The 18,526-nt window shown below is 36.1% G+C and overlaps 2 protein-coding genes across 2 annotated transcripts; one reads left to right on the top strand and one right to left on the bottom strand.

The window, feature by feature from the left end:
• Positions 1 to 1,853: 1,853 nt before the first annotated feature.
• LOC136803446 (mitofusin-2-like) lies at positions 1,854 to 18,339 on the top strand. Its single transcript, XM_067060170.1, has 20 exons — positions 1,854 to 2,093; positions 2,369 to 2,617; positions 2,850 to 2,971; positions 3,322 to 3,430; positions 4,000 to 4,110; positions 4,490 to 4,597; positions 4,809 to 4,896; positions 5,178 to 5,239; positions 5,459 to 5,580; positions 6,216 to 6,342; positions 6,739 to 6,843; positions 7,498 to 7,600; positions 7,842 to 7,902; positions 8,768 to 8,924; positions 9,162 to 9,277; positions 9,859 to 10,003; positions 11,188 to 11,307; positions 15,243 to 15,319; positions 16,551 to 16,685; positions 17,576 to 18,339. The coding sequence occupies exons 1-20, from the start codon at positions 1,860 to 1,862 to the stop codon at positions 17,670 to 17,672; spliced, it is 2,448 nt and encodes an 815-aa protein (XP_066916271.1). The 5' UTR covers positions 1,854 to 1,859; the 3' UTR covers positions 17,673 to 18,339.
• Positions 11,516 to 14,128, bottom strand: LOC136803445 (uncharacterized). The gene is made up of 3 exons (XM_067060169.1): positions 13,758 to 14,128; positions 12,718 to 12,783; positions 11,516 to 12,337 (listed from the first exon to the last, which is right to left on the bottom strand). The coding sequence occupies exons 1-3, from the start codon at positions 14,095 to 14,097 to the stop codon at positions 11,976 to 11,978; spliced, it is 768 nt and encodes a 255-aa protein (XP_066916270.1). The 5' UTR covers positions 14,098 to 14,128; the 3' UTR covers positions 11,516 to 11,975.
• Positions 18,340 to 18,526: the final 187 nt, after the last annotated feature.

The following is an 18,526-nucleotide window of genomic DNA, read 5'->3' as shown; positions in this document are numbered from 1 at the left end:
TTTTACCAGAGCCAATGTTGTTTTTATTGGATTTGGAGAGTTTGGGTGACAATTTCTAGATGCCAAATCCACTCGACATTGAAGGAAATGAATTTTTGCAAAGTCTTCAGGTTTTTTTTGTCTGAGAGTCTGAGATTGAAGATTGAAGATTCAATGAGTTTTTTTCTCTTAACAACTTTTTCAAGTAGACATCTACTATTAGAACATATTTGAGATGGTTAATCAATTATAAACAACTTTTAAGAGCTCTCTGGTGCACCCACCACCTGTGTGGCTTTAATGAAATTAACATTTTCAAAAACTATGAGAAATCATTCAAAATTTGAGCCATTAATGAAAAAATTTGAGCCAAGCCAACCTTGAAGATCAACTTCCCAAGAAAAAGATCTACGGGGGAGACGGAGCGCACCTAGATCTGCGCATCGCCAGATAGGCTATTTCCCAGAAATTTTGCTGGACTTTAAACACTGACCCATTTACATGTGCGGAATTATTTTTACTTTAGCGTTAAAGTAAGGCCTTATGCTGTCTCAGGAATTGAATGATAAAAATTTGGTTGGTTGCTGCACGTTCGCAATCAATCATTTTGTCTTATTTAAGTTTTCAAGTTTTAATTAATTGTCTTGGGAACTTGAACTTGATTCAGGTAACTCTCATCCTTGTTGATACAAATACATTATGACTGATGTTGTTTTTCTGAAAGCTTGATTTCCTAGTGTGACTAACTGCCTGTAGCTGTCTTGTCAGGAAATTTCCCAGGTGTCAAAAAGGCTTTTTTGAGGAATTTTTGAAAAGTCTACAGACCTTTTGTTCGAGATTGTAGAGTTGAGTTACAGTGATGTCATACTGTAATTTGCATTTTTCTTACACTTTTGATTTAAAATAACTCACAAAAACTCCTAACCAGACCAGATTGTTTGGTTGCTTCGACAAATTCGATTGATCAGGTCTGATCCTTACTCAAAGTTTTCTAACTCGACAATCTTCTGACCTCGAAAAAAAGTTGGTATGGAAAAAAAGTACCACCTTTTTTTACCTACCACCTTTCTTTCCATACCAAATTTTCATGATACAAATTTTTTTTTTTGATATCAATTTTTTTTTCAATATACCCAACTTTTTTTTATGATACCAACTTTTTTTTTGAATACCAACTTTTTTTTTCAATACCAACTTTTTTTAAATAAATATTAAAAACCCTTTTGATGCGCCATATAGCCTGTCACATAATACTACACCTTTTTAGGCAAATGCGGCGGTCTATTATTGAAAAACTAATTACTCCACACTTTAGTAGATTCAAATAAAACAATTAGAAATTAGATATTACCTATAAATGAGCTTTGTTCAAATTGGCATGCTAATGTTCATTCTCCTGAATTAGCATGTGATAAGACTGCGAATCTTCCTGTGCGACGTCCTATAAAGTATTAGCTCAAGTATTAGTTAGTGTTTTATTCCCATAATATGGAGCAGATAATTTCCAGCCCAAATGGGAGGTTTAATTTAATATGCGGAGTCAATCGCCCAGTCATCAGATTCTCAAAGACTATGGTCTTCGTGCAATATTAATTACATACAGAAATAATCAAAATCAATCAAGGTTATCAGTGGTAGATATTTGATTACCAAATCTAACAGTACCAAACCTAAAAATTAGGGTACACCTCAATGAGTTCTGATGTTGTGTTTGTCCAATTTTCGTTTTTTTTTCATGAATCATAATTATGGAGCACATGAAAAGCTCCCCTCTGTAATATAATTAATGTTGAGGATCAAACTTTGCAAGTATTGTGTGATTTATTTTTGGTTATATTTTTTGTATAAATTATTTCCAACTTATTTTATTTCAGTGCGCAATGATGCCACAAAAAACAATGAAAAAATCTTTATCAATTGCTGACAAGGTCTCTTCACTAAATGCTGTGGAAGGATCTATTAATTCTCCTCTGCATCGCTTTGTGAGGGCAAAAAAGAAGATTAATCAGTCTTTTGATGAAATTCTTGACTATTTGAAGGAATCTAGAAGATTCTTGATTGATTGTGAAATCTCAAATCAATACGATGGTGAAACCAAAAGGGATTTGAAAAAGGTAATATTGAATTTAGTTTGGTTTTAAACAAAGCATCAAATTTTCAATGACGATATCTCATTCAGATTTACAACAAAAGCTTAGATCCATCTTGAATATTAAGTGTGCTTTGGTTTGCTTGGTAGTAAATTAAAAACAAACTGTAAACAATGTAACAGTTTTTGAATTTTTATATGCATTTTCTTAATTTTCTTACTTTAAGAAAACAGAGCAATGCTCATACTGTAACTTGTTTAGAGCCTTTACAAACATGGTCCATAATGATGTTTTTTCAGGTTGATAATTACCTCACACAAGTTGTTGGTATCCATGAAGTTCTCAAAAGAGATCACATGAAAGTGGCTTTCTTTGGTAGAACCAGTAATGGCAAAAGTACCGTGATCAATGCAATGCTTTCAGAAAGGATATTACCGGCTGGTATTGGACACACCACAAATTGTTTTCTCAGTGTCAATGGAGCTGATGGTAATGATGCATACATAGAAGATACATCCAAAAATCCACCAGAAAGGAATAGTGTTGAGGTTAGTGTCATAATTAAACCTGGGAAACAAAAAGTAATGATATTCAGCTCTTATCTATAACATGATACAATTTCCTGGAGGTTGCTGATGACTTTTTTGGGAAGTTCTATTGAAATTGAGAAGCTAGAAATCAACATTTATTTTGAAAGTAACGTTTGAATCATGTCATCTTTGTGGAGTCATCAAGTTCCATTTTGCAGACTTATGATTTACAATGAACGTTTTTTTGTAGTCCTTGCAACAACTAGCTCATGCCCTTCACAACCAAAAGCTGGACAGCAGTAGTCATTTGAAGGTATACTGGCCAACCACCAAATGTCCTCTACTCAAAGATGATGTTGTTTTTGTTGACAGGTAGGATGCTAAGTTTAATGATCGGTGATAATAAATCAAAGAGATGATGCTTCTAAAAAGCTGACCTATTTTGATGATGAAACTTTTCATGGCTTTAAGGCAGTACATGATCTGTGTTTTGGTTGTTGTAGAGGTTTTTTTCAATTTAGTTGTATTTTAGTATCATCACTATAGAACTTTGACCACTTGATAAGTAAAGTGTATCATCGTTTGATTTTCTATTACTCTCCTATTTGTAGGCCTACTACATTTTCTGAACAAACACAAATCCCTCATCCCTTCTATTTTTATTTACAAAATGTTAATGTGACAAAAATATGGTGGTAATCCATACTTTCTTCCATTTTTAGTCCTGGAGTAGATGTGACACCAGATCTTGACACTTGGATTGATACACATTGTCTGGATGCTGATGTTTTTGTTCTTGTCGTCAACTCTGAATCTACAATCAATCATACTGTAAGTAAAACACAACAACGGTTTTTTACAGCTTTAATTCACCTTTTCCACTGTATGTGCCAATTGCCGCGCGGGCATTTTTTGGTCCGTTCTACAACCCTAAAACCAGGGGATAATTAAGCAATAAAGTGGCATGCGCCTGACCGCGCGACTACGGTCGAAAAGGTGTATAATAATAGCCTTTTGATAGCTTCACTTTCTGTATCCATAAGTTTATAGCCAAGCTCACCTGAGTTAATTGAAGGTAAATTGGGTTGACCCTAAGTAGCGGGGGCTTTCTTTTACTTTATAGCTTAAAAGCTTAACAGTCTACCCATTTTATGTAGTCAAACTCACTGACTCACCAAGTCAATTAACAGAGAATGTGTATTTTAAAGATTGTAAAGTTGGCTGACCCTTAGTGGTGCAGCCTTAAAACCATTGAGGTCAAATTCAACATAATTTGAATAGCTAGAGAAGATATTGTAAAAACTATAGATGGGCTAGATCGTCCTAGAAAGCTCTTTTATCAGTTTCTAATTAGTTTCTTTTGCCTGTCGTAAACGGTTTTCTTCTTTTCTTTTTTTCAGGAAAAGAGTTTCTTTCATAAAGTGAACAGTAAATTATCCAAACCAAATATTTTCATTTTGAACAACAGATGGGATGCTTCAGCAGAGGGTGACCCAGAAATGATCAAACTGGTATATATATTCATTTATCTTTGAAATATGCAGTTATTGTTGTTAATATTATAGTGCACTTTAAGCGCCCTGGTGGCTTCAGGTTGCTTAATTTTTACAGTCGAAGAAAAACAGCCTTACGAGTACCTCCATAGCTGAAATTTACCTGTTTTTTCAGTTTTTTTTTATACAAAAATTTCTTTGTGTATAATTTTTAGAGTCTAGAGGAAATAATGGCTTTGGTACATTTAGATGAAACTAAGCCTTCACTACTTTTATTCAAAGAAATTGCAAATAGAACACAACATATAAAGATAAACTTGGTGAGTTTCAAAGTTTGAGCAAGGAGTGAGAAAGACTGTAATAATTTCAAACTAACCAATTTTTTTTTTTTTGCTAGGTTAAACAACAACACATGGAAAGGACGTCTGAATTTTTAGTCAAAGAACTCAAATGTGTTTCACAGGCAGAATCAGCAGATCGAATCTTCTTCGTTTCTGCCCTAGAGGTAACCAAACATCAGTTTATTTAGACTTGCGCTTGAAGTTTCAAAGAACTTTGCTTTATTTTGCTTTAGCAATACATTGTACATTAGCAATTGTTTTTCTCCAACATAGAAAAAATAGAATAAAGGTTTTTATTTATTGAGCTTTTGGTTGATAGTTCGTCTTCTACGCAAGGCTTTTATTACTAATTCTTCAATTTTTTCTTTTCCACAGACCCTTCGGCATCGAATGAGTATGAAACGTTCAAAAATGCCACAACGGGAACCTTCCATCGATGAAAACTCTGACTTTGACGAAGCCGGTAAATTTAGTTGGTGATTGAATGTCCATAGGATCTTATAGGAAACAGTATATTTACGCTGACATGCTACCATATTGTAGCAAAAGATAAGCGAATGGATTTCAAAACTAGTTGATGTCTCAAGCAAATGTGCTTGAATAGGGATTTTCAGATTGATGTCACCCCATTCCACTCTATTGTGATCTCTTAAAGCTTTTTGAAGCCCATTCCCAAAGAATAACAACCTAATCCGTCGACAGCGCTTAATTAGCTTAAAGTATTTTTCATGCTATTGTTTTCAGCGTATCGAATGGGTAAAATGGCAAGACGACAGGAATTTGAAGATTTTGAAAATAAATTTAAGGTATGCTTTAAATTTCAACTATTGAAAGAAAGTATTTGTGCAGATCTATGTGATTCGACTTTTTTTTTCAAATTGAATATTTATAAGAAATCTTATTGCTGCTGAACAATCACTTAAACAAATCGAGCTCCGCAAATAAAAATTCAAGGCATGATCTAATATTTTTGCGGTTCGTTTTTTTATATTTTATTTTTTACATTTAATTTATCTTTTAATAAGGAATGCATCTCCAAATCAGCCATCACAACGAAGTTTAACGGACACACGTCGACAGGTATAACGATAGCCAAAGAAATGGTTCAAATCATGGAACAGATACTGGCAAGGGCTTCTTCTCATCGGTATATTTTCATTTGATTTTACTTAATTGTGATTCTTTTCAATTTCCTTCTCTACTTTTATCATCCATTCGTTGCAAGATACAGCCCAACAATCTATAGCCCTGCTGATAAGAGCTGCTCTTATAGTAGCCTGGGATCCACTCAAATCTTTTTGATAGACTGGATGGCGCGATTAAGTGGCCCGGTAGTAAATGGCCATTCTCAACTTTTGGGGTTGGAGTTAAAAAGGCCAAAAAGGTACTCAAAGGTCAGTTAGAAACGAATACCTTTTTAAAGGGACGTTGACAACCGATTTTTATTCCTCGGTAACAGACTTTTGATCTTCATCTATTTATAAGCTACAAAAAAAAACTTGAGTAAACCTCCAAAGCAAAGCAAGAGTGACATGAACAACAGGAGCCCCTGCCCGTTTTCCATTCAGTTCTCACATAGGTGAATAGTATGACCGTGGGCGCCAATAAAAAAAACTGAAAGACTAAATTTTAGGTGCTATTCACTTAAAATCGATATAAATTATGTATCCATCAATATAAATAAAATAAATTTCTTGCATTTACAACTCCACATTCATTTACCACACACCGAAAATTAATTATAATCCACGTCTTTTACACCCTACCCTTCTTACATTTTAGATCATGGTGTACAGCTGAGCGACAAGAACAACAAGAGACGTTAGATTTCATCAATTCCAAACTTGAAGAAGTCACCGAACAAATTAAAAACAAAATACAGAATATCACAGAGGAAGTCGAAATGCAGGTGAGCGAATATTTGGTTTTCTTTTTTCGGTTCTTTTTTTCTGACGTAGCATCTTGAAAGATAATGTTAAGTTAGTGTTTTTGAATCAATTGTAATGTGTTTGTCTTTCTACTTTGATGTCTCACACAGTTTCATCCCCAACTTAGCTCATAAAATGTTACAACAACAATAAAGTAGTAAATCTATTTTTTCTCTCCATGCTATATAGTTCCAAGAAGGTGTGGGTTTGGATGATAGCAAATTTCAGGCAGGTGTAGGTTACCCTATGCAGGAGGGGGTGACTTTATCCAGGTGGGGATTAGAGGGGTGCTGCCCACTATGAAAGATGACCTAATGAAAATGAAAAAATTTTCTTACAAAGAAGTTTGGAAATTCATGAATGTCTTTTGAACACAGGTGACGAAAGCGATGTCAGACGAGATCAGACGATTGGGAACGTTAGTTGGCGAATTCGATTATCCTTTTCATCCACATTCTGGTTTCCTCAGAAATTATAAAAAGGTATGATTAGATTGCCTCAAATTTACCATTGAGTGTAAAAACGGAAGTCTAGAGAGGAATCTAGAATATTTCTCAAACAAGAAAAAAATGAAGCTTTAAGAATTTTACATGATTAATTAAACATGGTTGAAACACGGGATGAATCCACTGACTTTTAAAAGCCCTGGACCAAGCTTCTCAATCCCAGCCAAGGAAAATCTTTGATCGGAGTTTTTTGAAAAGTGGTACCCTAATGGCGGTACTACTCGATAGCGGTGTAAATGCATCGAGAGCGCTAGGTTTACTTTTACTCAAATTCTCTTGATAATGTAGCGGCGCCAGACGTTAATTTTTAACATTGCTATGGCTTCTTCTCGGGTACCAATTCCAAAAAAACTCCAATCAAAGATGTCGGATATTACTTGGTCCAGGGATATATAAAGGTCAGTGGATAAATCTAGTGTTTCTTTGTTCTAACGCAGCATATTTCTGATGAGTGGCCATAGATTATTTAGCAAGTACCTCTTCCAAAAATATACAAAAAAGCTCTAAAGGTGTAAAGGCTGAAAGGCTTGTGGGATGTATATAAAATATCGCTTATTGAAGTCTACAAAGTCAAATTCTCGTGTCTGAAGCAATGATTGAATTAATCCGATTATGTCATGTTTTTCTCAGGAACTTCACGCATACATCGAAAAAGGACTAGGAAAGAACTTGAAAGCACGTTGCTCTCAACCGTTGATCGAGTCTATCGATTCCTACAAATCCGAAATGCAAGGTTAGATTCGAGTATCGTGTATTTGTTTGATATCGTCTCTTATCTTATCGTATTCGTGCTCTCAAACTTATTACTGGTCTATGGCTGTGATCTCAACGTAAATTATTGCCGTAGAGTTGCGAGCTATAAAGTTTTTATTAAGTAAATTAAAGTGTTTCATTCTGTTCTGTCAACTTTTTCCCGGAGAAACCGAAACCAAAGGATATTCTTACATAATCGATTTTACTTATCTTTTTCACAGACCAAATCTACAGTTTGATACCTACAAGCGCGTGTACTTCGACCATTACAATGTCTCCAAGGTTTGTCTCATGTACCAAATATTTAAACTAATCTGAACACCTTTAATTTTTTCCGCCTCTCTTTCTACCGGAGGGGAAAGGGCATTGTCCAAAGGGGAGATTGGGCCAAAGAAAAAATGGAAATATAAGGGTTCTCAGGTTTTATTATTTGAGGCGTGCGATAGCACGCGCACACCTCCACACACACCTAAAATCTTTAAGGAGTGCGATCATTCACACGCCACAGATTTAGAATCACAACAAAAAAATGTGAACAGCACTCCTTATCACACGCCTAAATTACTGAACTTGAGGCTTTAGGAGTGTGATTAACCACACCCCTGGAATTTTTAAATGACACAGACTGGGTTCTTTCTTAGGGAGAGCAAATAAAAATGGTGAGATGGGTTTTGGGATTCGATAAACCTGGTAGACAAAGATTTCTGCGGGGAACTAACTCTTTCTTCTTGGAAATCGGTGCTAATAACGTATCAATAAAAATAATTTGATGATAGAGTTCCAACACTAATTTTCCCTATTCCATAGTTGAGCGCACATCTCGTTGAACCTATTTCACCTGCTAGGAAAGACGTGTCCCAATAGGAAAGATTCTTTTGCGTTTCGGAACGATGCAAAACTTTATTGCGCGAGTTTGGTCTCAAAAATGAACATAATAATTTAATCCATGTGCTCAGGGTAAAAGGAGAATGGGTCCAAATCAGGATTTATGACCGATCCAACCGCCTCTATGATGTGTTTAACGGTGCACGGCTCCTATAGGCCACTACTGGCGATATCTGTTTACTGGATACCGCCATTACCTGGAGTACCGCATGAAGTAGCGCTGACCGCCAAGTTTTTTTCAAAAATTCATTTCATATACCAGGACGAACTTTGCAGTAAGTTACGAACTGGAAGTCGAAAACCTGTGTTCTGACTTTCACGAGGATATCACATTCAAGTTTACACTGGGATGGACTTCATTGGTCAACAAGTTCATCGCACCGAGAAATCCACGACTTGCCATGTTACTCGGAGCTGCAGTAAGTGTCTAATGTTTTTTTCTAATCATTTTTTGCAAATTTTTCCTCTTTTCATTTTTCCTCCACGAGACTCTGAGACAACCCTGTCAACCACTAATAATAATGCTTTTTATGTGAAATTTCAGATTATCCGAGTCTATTTTTTTTTCGTGATGATAAAGCGCGGAATCAAACATCATTAATTTGAAACCGCTATATCAATCATACCAAATCTTTGATTTTATTATGTTAATTCAGGTGAAACAGAACATGTATTACGAACCGTTGAAAGAAAGACGTAGCCTGAGAACCATTCCATCAGAGGCTAAAAGTATTCATATGGAGGAAGAGGATAGCGAGGTCGTCCAGTCTAGGTATTGCTTTTTGTATTGGGGCTCATAAAGCTTTCACGTAAATTTGATAAAACAAACTCATACCGTGTGTGTGGTGTAGTGAAAGGTCTGTAAATTTCATTTGGGTTTGACCATTTGATTCAAAAGCTTCTATATTTCTAAGGGTTAAAGGTCTGTAAATTTCCTTTGGGTTTGACCATTCAAATCAAAAGCTTCTGTATTTCTAAGGGTTTAAACAAGTAAAATCCTTACTACTTACCTACTTTGAACCTCAGATAGCAGTAAGGAAATTGACGGTCTAAACTGATAAAAATAATCTTAGATGTCCTGTCATTCAACTCGTATCTGTGTCACATGGCTATACAGTGGAGTCTCCATAACTAAAACACGCACGTGGGGAGCACAAATTTAGATTCAAAAGCTTCTTTTTTTATAAGACAATTTGAACCTTAGTAGGTCCTAATAAGGAATTGACTGATAATGAATATGTTTCTGAGCCTTTCATCATTAACTTGTGATCCCATCGGTCTCTGTGTCACGTGGCTATATTAAAATTGAATTTCAGAAAAGAAATGAAAATTATCTTGTTCCTTTCTTTATAGGTACGTGCGCCAAGAATCGACCAACGAAGAGATGATACAAACGTTGTCTCGCCAAGAAGAAGATCAACTGACCATCGCTGTCATTCAAGGATTGAGTAGCCTCGGATCCTCCACAGCTATGGGGCTAGTTGTCGCTGGTAGCTTGGTACGCTCACTCTTATCTTCTAACTATTTGAAATTTGATTAAATAAATCAATCCTTCAATACATCTGGAACAATAGATTTAATAACAGCAGCTGCTTTTGGTTAATTTTGAATTTTTTTTATTTTAAACGCTTCGGCCTCAACAGAGTACCATCACCAGTAAAATATCTGTTGTATTTGAAATTTAATTTTTATTTTTAAGCGGTTGTTGCTTTATCGATTCATTGTAGCATTTTATCAAGTCTTTGAAAAGTGGTTTTCATGTCTTTAGATTCATGCCTAGAAATTAAGAGAAAAATCAAAGGTATCTTGAGCAACTCAAAAAAAAAGGAGAACGCATAGCTATCGTTAACGTTGCAAGCTCAGTTTTTTTGGATCAACGCGTCAATTCTACAATCTTGTCAAAATATATTGAGAATTTTGGTTAATTCCTCGTTTTTAGCAATTTAAAGTTCGGGCGAAAAAGTCGCTTTTGGGCTAATTGATAAATTTATTCGAATATTTCAATTCGGGAGGGGTTTATAGACTTGCAGGCTATATTCTGAGCCCCATTGGACCATTCTTGGACTTTTGGATCTTCAGATCCTAAGGTCCTAAGTCTGAAGTCTAGCGTTTAAAAGATACCCTTCCAACCTAATTTAGAGCGCTTCCGAATCGTTTGTGGTTGTAAGATTTCGTGGGAAGTTCCCTTTTTTTCTCAAATATTATGACTTTGATTGTAGAGTAAACGGAAGAAGGGAACAAGGCTAGCGTATCCTCACTTCATCTGCGTTGATGGCTGTAAAGTTGATTCCAAACTCAAACACATAAAATTGATTATTAAAAGGTTGCCTGGATATCCAAACCGTAAATTATTGATGAATTGGATATTTCTGCTGTTTACTCACCAGCTGGTCTACCTAGATGTTTATAAGCCGGCAAATCCATAGCTTTGCATAATCATTTGATTGACAGATTAAACATGCGCTGCCTTCGACTGCAAATCGACTTGCAGTAAGAAGGCCAAAAACACCCAGAAAATCAGACCAGATCCAGTAAGCCAGAACATGGACAGTCTTTTTATATGTCCATGGCCAGAAACATCAAATTTGAAAAAAAAAATTTCAAACAGCTTGATGGATATCCAGTTTAAATATTGCATTATGAAATCAAAGTGTTAATTATCTTTTGTGTTTCTTTTTCAAGGTGTGGCGGACGGTTGGATGGAAGATAATCGCAGGTAGCGCTGCTTGTTATTTGGCGGTTTACACTTACGAGAAAGCAATGTGGACCAATGCTGCTAAAGAAAAATCGTTCAAAAAACAGGTAAGAGTAGTCTTTTTTTTCAATTCTGAAAGCTAAGCAAAATATTTTGGTATCTTCTTTGTGGGATTCCTCTTTTTACATTAAGGGAACTAATTTTGGTTAACTAAATTTAAGGCAGAAAAAGAAACAATTTACACCTAACATTTACCAAAATAAGATTCCTTAAGGTTACTTCTAAAATCTTAAACATAGATGGAGCCGTATGCAATTTGAATTTGTGTTGTGTTTTGCATTTCGTTCAATTTTTGTTTTAAAGAGTATTATGATTGAAAAATATTATGTACAAAATATAAAGTAGATCTTGTTTACTGACCTCTTTATATCCCTGGACAAAGCTATATCCATAATCTTTGATCGAAATCTTTTTTTGAATTGGTACTCGTAAAGAAGTCATTTGATTGCAGTGTTAAAAATTAACGTCTAACGGCGGCGCTACATCATCAAAAGATTTCAAGGGAAAGTAGATCTAGCGCTCTCGATTCATTTACACCGCTATTGAGTAGTACCGCCATTAAGGTACCACTTTTCAAAAAACTCCGATCAAAGATTTTGCTTGGCCGGGATTGAGAAACTTGGTCCAGGCTATATAAAGGTTAGTGATCTTGTTTAAAAAATTATGTTTTAAGCATAAAGATAGTGACGTGTAACAACCAGAAACAACCGCTTTTTTAATTTGATGACTTTGTGACGGAGTAAAGACAAGGCATGATGATCCAATACATAATCAAAGTAGCAAACGACATCAAAAAAGTGTTTTCGTCGCATAAGTTGTACTCCAAAATCACATCTTTATACTCAGTCCAAGTCGACCAGTAACGGAAAACCAAATAACTACCCCAACATTGAACCCCGAAATGAACCACAATGCAAAGTGCGACAACTCCAATCCATAAATTGAACCAACCTGATCCTTCCTTACTGAGTAGCATGAAATAGAAACTGGCGAATGCTGCTAGCGCTAAACAACCGCTTATTAAGCAAAACAGTGGCACGTTTGGGCGTGCGCTACATCCTCCAAGGTTCGTGCACCCTTAAAAACAAAGCAAATCAGAAGAAATGGAATAAATACTTTTTTTACTAAGATATTTAAATGCAGATGATACGGCAACATTCAAAATCGTTGCCCCATATTAGATTTTTGGGCTTTGTGAGACCCTAGCGGTTTGCGTGGATGCGTGAATGGGGCTTTTTCACTTACGTGAATACGTGAAAATTTTTACAAAGCTGCGTGAATGCGTAAATTGGAAAATTTTTCTTGAACAGAAATAATTACGGGAATTTCGAAAATAATGCATTATTTTGCTTCCTTTATATGTTTTTCGTGTAAGGGCAAACCATTGAACGTAAAATAATTTTCTGTGCCTGAACCCAACTACAAAATAGCACTAGATTCTAAAAAATTCTCCTTACCTAGATAAATCATAGCACATGGTAAAGCAGCAAAGATAGCAAGCCCAACAAAGCCAATGCAACCCGCTGAAAATAGAAAGGACAAATCTTGTGAATTGTTTTTCACACAGCTACTTTAAGTTCTACATGTGTTTTTTTTTATAAGCAAGTGTATGCCCCTTGGTTAGGCTCGTGTATGCTTAAGTTCTCAAAGCATTCAGGTATAGATTATGCTTATTATATGCTTATAAATCATGCCTATGATTCACCCCGAGCCAAGCTTTTAGTGAATTTTCAGAAATTTTGTAAAAATTTGTTCAGATTTTGGGAGCGATGGAATGTAGCTAGTGGTGGAATGTCTTTTTTTACTTGACCTCTACCAAACCTTTAGAAATAAAAAATGACAACTTGAAAAATATTTCAGGCTGACATATATGCTTAAATGTTATGCTTAGGAATTCTGCAAATCTAAGCCTTCATATGCTTATAAGTGTTATGCTTATAAAAAAAAAACATGTATTCGACAAAATACTTCCTCAACGCCTTTTGTCTAGAACCATCGAAAAAGGAAAAGTCTGAAATGAGCAAAAGTATGAGGTAATGACCTTGAATTAGCAGCTAGAAATTTGAAACCAGTAAGCTGCGAGCGTTTACATTGAATCCTACAATCATGGGTAGAATATCTGGAAACAAGGGGAATTACCTTATTTTAAACACCACTAATGATATTCTTAACACATCCAAAATAGAAATATTCAATGAAATAAATTGGAAGTACTAAAATTTCAATTCTCTCCACAATTTTACATTCTGAAAAACGTTAAAATACGCAAATTTCTCAACATATTTCAACCATGAATGTGTATGTACGGATGTATGAATGTATGTACGGAATTAATGACCAGCTGACAGTTTTTAGGTCAAATAAAAATGCTCGAGCCTGATTGAACCAAGATTTCCTAGGCCCTCTTAGTCTTATATTCTTAGTCTTAGTCTTTTCAGCCTTACAAAAAGTGCGTATTTGTACGGCTGGAAAAATATTCCAACTTAAATATATTTACCCTTAACATTCTTTGTCGATTCGGAAGGGGCTCTTCTCCCTGTATCCACCCCTTGGACTTCAGATGTCGTGTCTATGGCGGTGTAAGAAGGAGGCCCGGGTGTGATCAAGGGCGTTTTATCTGTTGTCGTCGGCGATTTGGTGTGGGCCTGGGCTGTTGTTGCATGAGGGTAGGCTCCACCATCTCCCTGTAGTGGAGGGTAAGGGGCCTGATAACCTGGGTAAGGAGTGTCTGGGCGCGGGTAGTCTAATGGATGTGGGGGTGGAGGGTAGTGACCTCTCGTAGGCAGGTTGGTTGGTGATACCACTTCTTCATATGTTGGAGGCGGAGCGTCTGTCATTTTTATGTTTGCTATTTAAGTGAAACTGGATTTGAAATCAATATATGGAACACTTCGTTCTTTTGAAAACTTAGCACTCTGAACAAGAATGGAGCAATTATCTGGTCGTACTGAAAATGAAACTTGGGTTGAGACGCACGTGTCATACGACAAAAAAGTGACCTGTCTTAAAAGCTCAAATCCACAACCGACAAAGACGCTAATCTCACCAAGTTGATCTATTGCAATGCATATCAGGCAAACTGTAATATGCGAACCAAGTATTTTCTAGTTTTCGAAAGAAAGTCTTTGATAAGACCTTCTAGTTTAGCATGCTAGACGACTAATTTGGTTATTCATAGTATTCATGACGTAATGTTTTCTACGGAAAGACCCCGGTTTTTGCCAATAGTGGCAAATTTTATGGAACTTTCGTCTAGCTTAAATTTGCCACTACTGGCTAAAAGCATTACGTTTAGTTTATACAAACTGATATTATACGCCGTAACAGTTATCTTGTTATCATACAATGACACACAAATTACTGTATTACACAGATTATTAACGACTCAAATCTAAAGATCTTCTACTCTCCCACAATCGAAAATATTATTTAGACACGAACTGATATAGATAGAAGTTTTTCTTCACGAATTGTAATCCAAACTTTTCTTCTAGAACTATCCACTACATAAAGTTGTCTAGTTAACTCTAATCATTAATCAGAGAAATATCCAGACATGCTCAGATAGATTTTGAATTAAACTAATCACAAGACATTTTGTCTAAACTGTATTTCGACAAAGCAAAATCAACTATTTCGTAATCTGGATTATAAACGGTTTTTTCAGCAGAAAATTCTGTCATTTGATCTATGTGTGTACTTGAGCCGGATTAGTTGTTGTTTTAAAAAACATTAACAGTATAGGGGGAAATTCCTGGTTGAAGATAGACAAGTATTACAGCCGAGCGTCAACAAAAATTCTTATTCTTATGTTAATCAACCTCCACATTAGTAGCTTCAGCCTTTTCTAGCCCTTTCGCTAGAAGTTTTGAATTCTCATGGAGAGAGTTTGGCGAAAGGTTTAGGTTTTGTTTTCTTCAGGGGGCTGAGAGCCCTGGGGACATTGTGTCTGATGATTTTTATTCTCTCTCTCTCGTTACAGTTTGTGGAATATGCGTCAGAGAAGTTGCAGATGGTGGTTAGCTTCACCAGCAAAGGATGCAGTCACCAAATACAACAGTACATTTCTCTTATATTTAAGTTTTAAAACAATCCGTCAAGACCCGTCCTGTATTTGTTTACAATCTGACGAATACAGGACGGGGCTGACCTAATCTGTACCAGAGTGTATCTCACGTTTATCGCTTCGTAGGACACTCTGTGCGCATTGTCTGTTTGAAAAAATTCTCCTACGGAGACCTCTGCGATGAAGTTTGATTTATAAATAGCAACAGTCCTCTCATCGTCTCCCCTCTCTCACCAACACTCCATCGCAGCGATCGGTTTGAAAAATCTCAAATGAGAAAAGACAATGACAACAGATCCTCTAAGGTCTGACCTGTCATTAGCATATAAAAGAAGAAATCGTAGTACCTACACTCTTTTTTTATAAGCATAATAGAAAATCGCGTCAAGGCCCAATATATGCTTAGCAAAATCGCATTTTCAGCCTTAATTTATGCTTATTTATATGCTTAGACTTCGATTTGTTGATTTTCGGAACATTGGTTCAGCTCAAAGAATGAACATTTTCTTTGTAATTTGGCGTCGCAGGCGAAATTCTTTGGGCCAAGAAAACTCGAACAGCTTTAAAAGTAACTCTAAAAAGGTCAGCGTTTTAGAAAAAGCTGTACGAATTTTTTTTTGCGTTTCAGCTTGGAGGTATGCTTAGCATTATGCTTATTTTTTTACCGAATTTGAGTCTAAGTATGCTTATAAACTTTGTGCTTATAAAGAAAGGGTGTATCCCTAGGCTAAGGTGAAGGATATTACATTTTTCTTAGGCTGCTTGCATCCACTAACGGCTTCTTAACGGCTCCTTATCATATTACCTGCGGTTTTGTAAAGGTCTGCGATTTGGACTACATTTTTTATTTATAAGTCACTCGAACTAAAGGCTTTGGATTTCGGTCGACATCCGGAGACCCAAAGCTACGGCAAATTCAACAACCATGACAAGCGAAATTTTGATGGTTTCTTTGCAATTTTTCTGGTAACACCCAACACATTTCGCTTGCAACTATTTTAAGTGTAATTTGTCTGATTCCCCTCGGTCGGTTTTCTCTTTATAGCAAAAAAAAAAGGATGCCAAATACTTTTCTCAGGAATGGCTGCCAGACTTCGAAAATTGTGACCCTACTGAAGCCGGTAAAGGCTGAAATTACTATTTTACTAGGTGTTCTCAGAGTTGTAATTTTGTTGAGAATGGATCACGATTATTTCAATCTCCGTTTTTCTTCTCATTTCGTAGGGAACTTTCTTCGACTTTTGCACAATTAGCATCGATGGTGGACTCAGCGAAGGCTAAAGTGAAATCTCGCATTGAAGAATTAGACGAAGAAATACAAACGCTTAAAGAATTAGAAACCAAAGCCAAACTCTTCAAGTATGCTATTCTTTTTGTTCAATATATTGGGCTCTTCCAGAAAAAATTCGTTATTTTTTCAATGATCTACCCATGGACATTGAAAATTCACCAGCTCGACCCAATCCCTTGTAGTGTTTTTTATTCTCAACTTCAGTTGAGCTACAATCTGACAATGTCTGTGTGTCTGTCTGTCTGTCACAAAAACTTTAGGGCAGCCTGGATACTTCAAAAATGCTTGGATTTGGCTGAAATTTGGCACACTTTTTCCTTGGGTAAATATCTGGGGGTGATTTTTTCATTTTTTGAAAATATTGATTTTTGGGGCCTGGGGACGAGTTATTCGCCAAAACGAGGCTAAAACTTTGGGGCAGCCTGGAGACTTCAAAAATGGTCATATTTAGCTGAAATTTGGAACACTTGTTCCTTGGGTGAATATCTGGGGGTATTTTTTCATTTTTTGAAAATTTTGATTTTTGGGGCCTGGGGACGAGTTATTCGCCAAAACGAGGCTAAAACTTTGGGGCAGCCTGGAGACTTCAAAAATGGTCATATTTAGCTGAAATTTGGCACACTTGTTCCTTGGGTGAATATCTGAGGGTGTTTTTTTCATTTTTTCAAAATTTTAATTTTTGGGGCCTGGGGACGAGTTTTTCGCCAAAACGAGGCTAAAACCCAAAATGCTATAATTTTTCTTAAGCCATTAAGTTTACAATTGGGCATACGAATGATTTCAAAGATACTGAAGTTGAGCCAGTGCGGTTAGCACGTTCGACAGTTCGACATATTCCGAATAATATTCCGATTTAAAATGGCCGTCCAGCTCAACTGCGAAATTAATCACGCGGAGTTTCATCCAATATAATAGTCTTTTCTTTGTAATAAGTTTCCCTTCCTCTGTACATCATCAGGAACAAAGCATCATGGCTGGAGAACGATTTCAACGCTTTTACCAAAGAATTCAATCTGACACCTGCTGTGTTGAACACGCAAGACAGTAAACTGTGATGAATTATTGTACAATACGAAATCGCTGACCATGATGTTGATGGTTGTTGTTGGTGAATTTATTGATATGAAAATGTTTGGTTTGTACATTCGTTTAATTCTTGAAGCTTTGTGGTACCCTAACTCAGAAGGACCTAGGACTGTGATCGGATCTAAATTGTAGCAGAAAATAAGACTCTGGACTTACGAGCAAAGCTTGTCAAGAGGGTTAGGACCCTTGCAATCAATTATTCAGCCATACCTTACTATTCATGGAAGAATTTTTTTGTGCATTCGCTAGAGTTAGATTTGGATTTCGTCACTCCTGACATAATTTAAGAAGCGGTGGCTGAATGGTCAAAGCGCTAGCGCTTCAAACCAGGGTTTCCCGGTTCGAAGTCCGTGCTTCCTCCCATTGTTCCATTCAATTCTTAGAGAGCTAAGACGGCTGCCCGTGGACCTCGTGAAAACAATCGAAAGACTGTCTGAAAGTCCTAGAATACGGGGCTATCCACGTAAAATATCGACTCTATCTATCAAATTTTTGCTTTTCCTTCGAATTACCGAGAGTCATTTTCAATCTGACGCATTATTTTTAGTTCTAATTACAGAAAAATTTGAGTTAGATAGTTATCGATTGTTTAATCTAATGAGACTTGGGAAATTGAATGTCGTTTTTTTGTGCTACCCTATAATAATCTTATTTTTATTTTATTTGATAAAATTAAACAAATAAAATGCAGTTTAATTAAGATAATAATTTACCTCTGATCCAGTATTCAAGTGAGATTCGGCTTCCGTGAAATTCCTCCTTCAAAGACTAGTTTAAGAGCAAAGTTTATGTAGTAAATGTTGAGGTGAAAAGGGGGTATACA

This window comes from Clytia hemisphaerica, unplaced genomic scaffold (genome assembly GCF_902728285.1).
Source record: "Clytia hemisphaerica strain Z4C2 unplaced genomic scaffold, Clytia hemisphaerica genome assembly, whole genome shotgun sequence".
Taxonomy (NCBI): domain Eukaryota; kingdom Metazoa; phylum Cnidaria; class Hydrozoa; order Leptothecata; family Clytiidae; genus Clytia; species Clytia hemisphaerica.
Note: the sequence above shows the minus strand (reverse complement) of the source record. Positions and strands in the feature narration are given on the sequence as shown.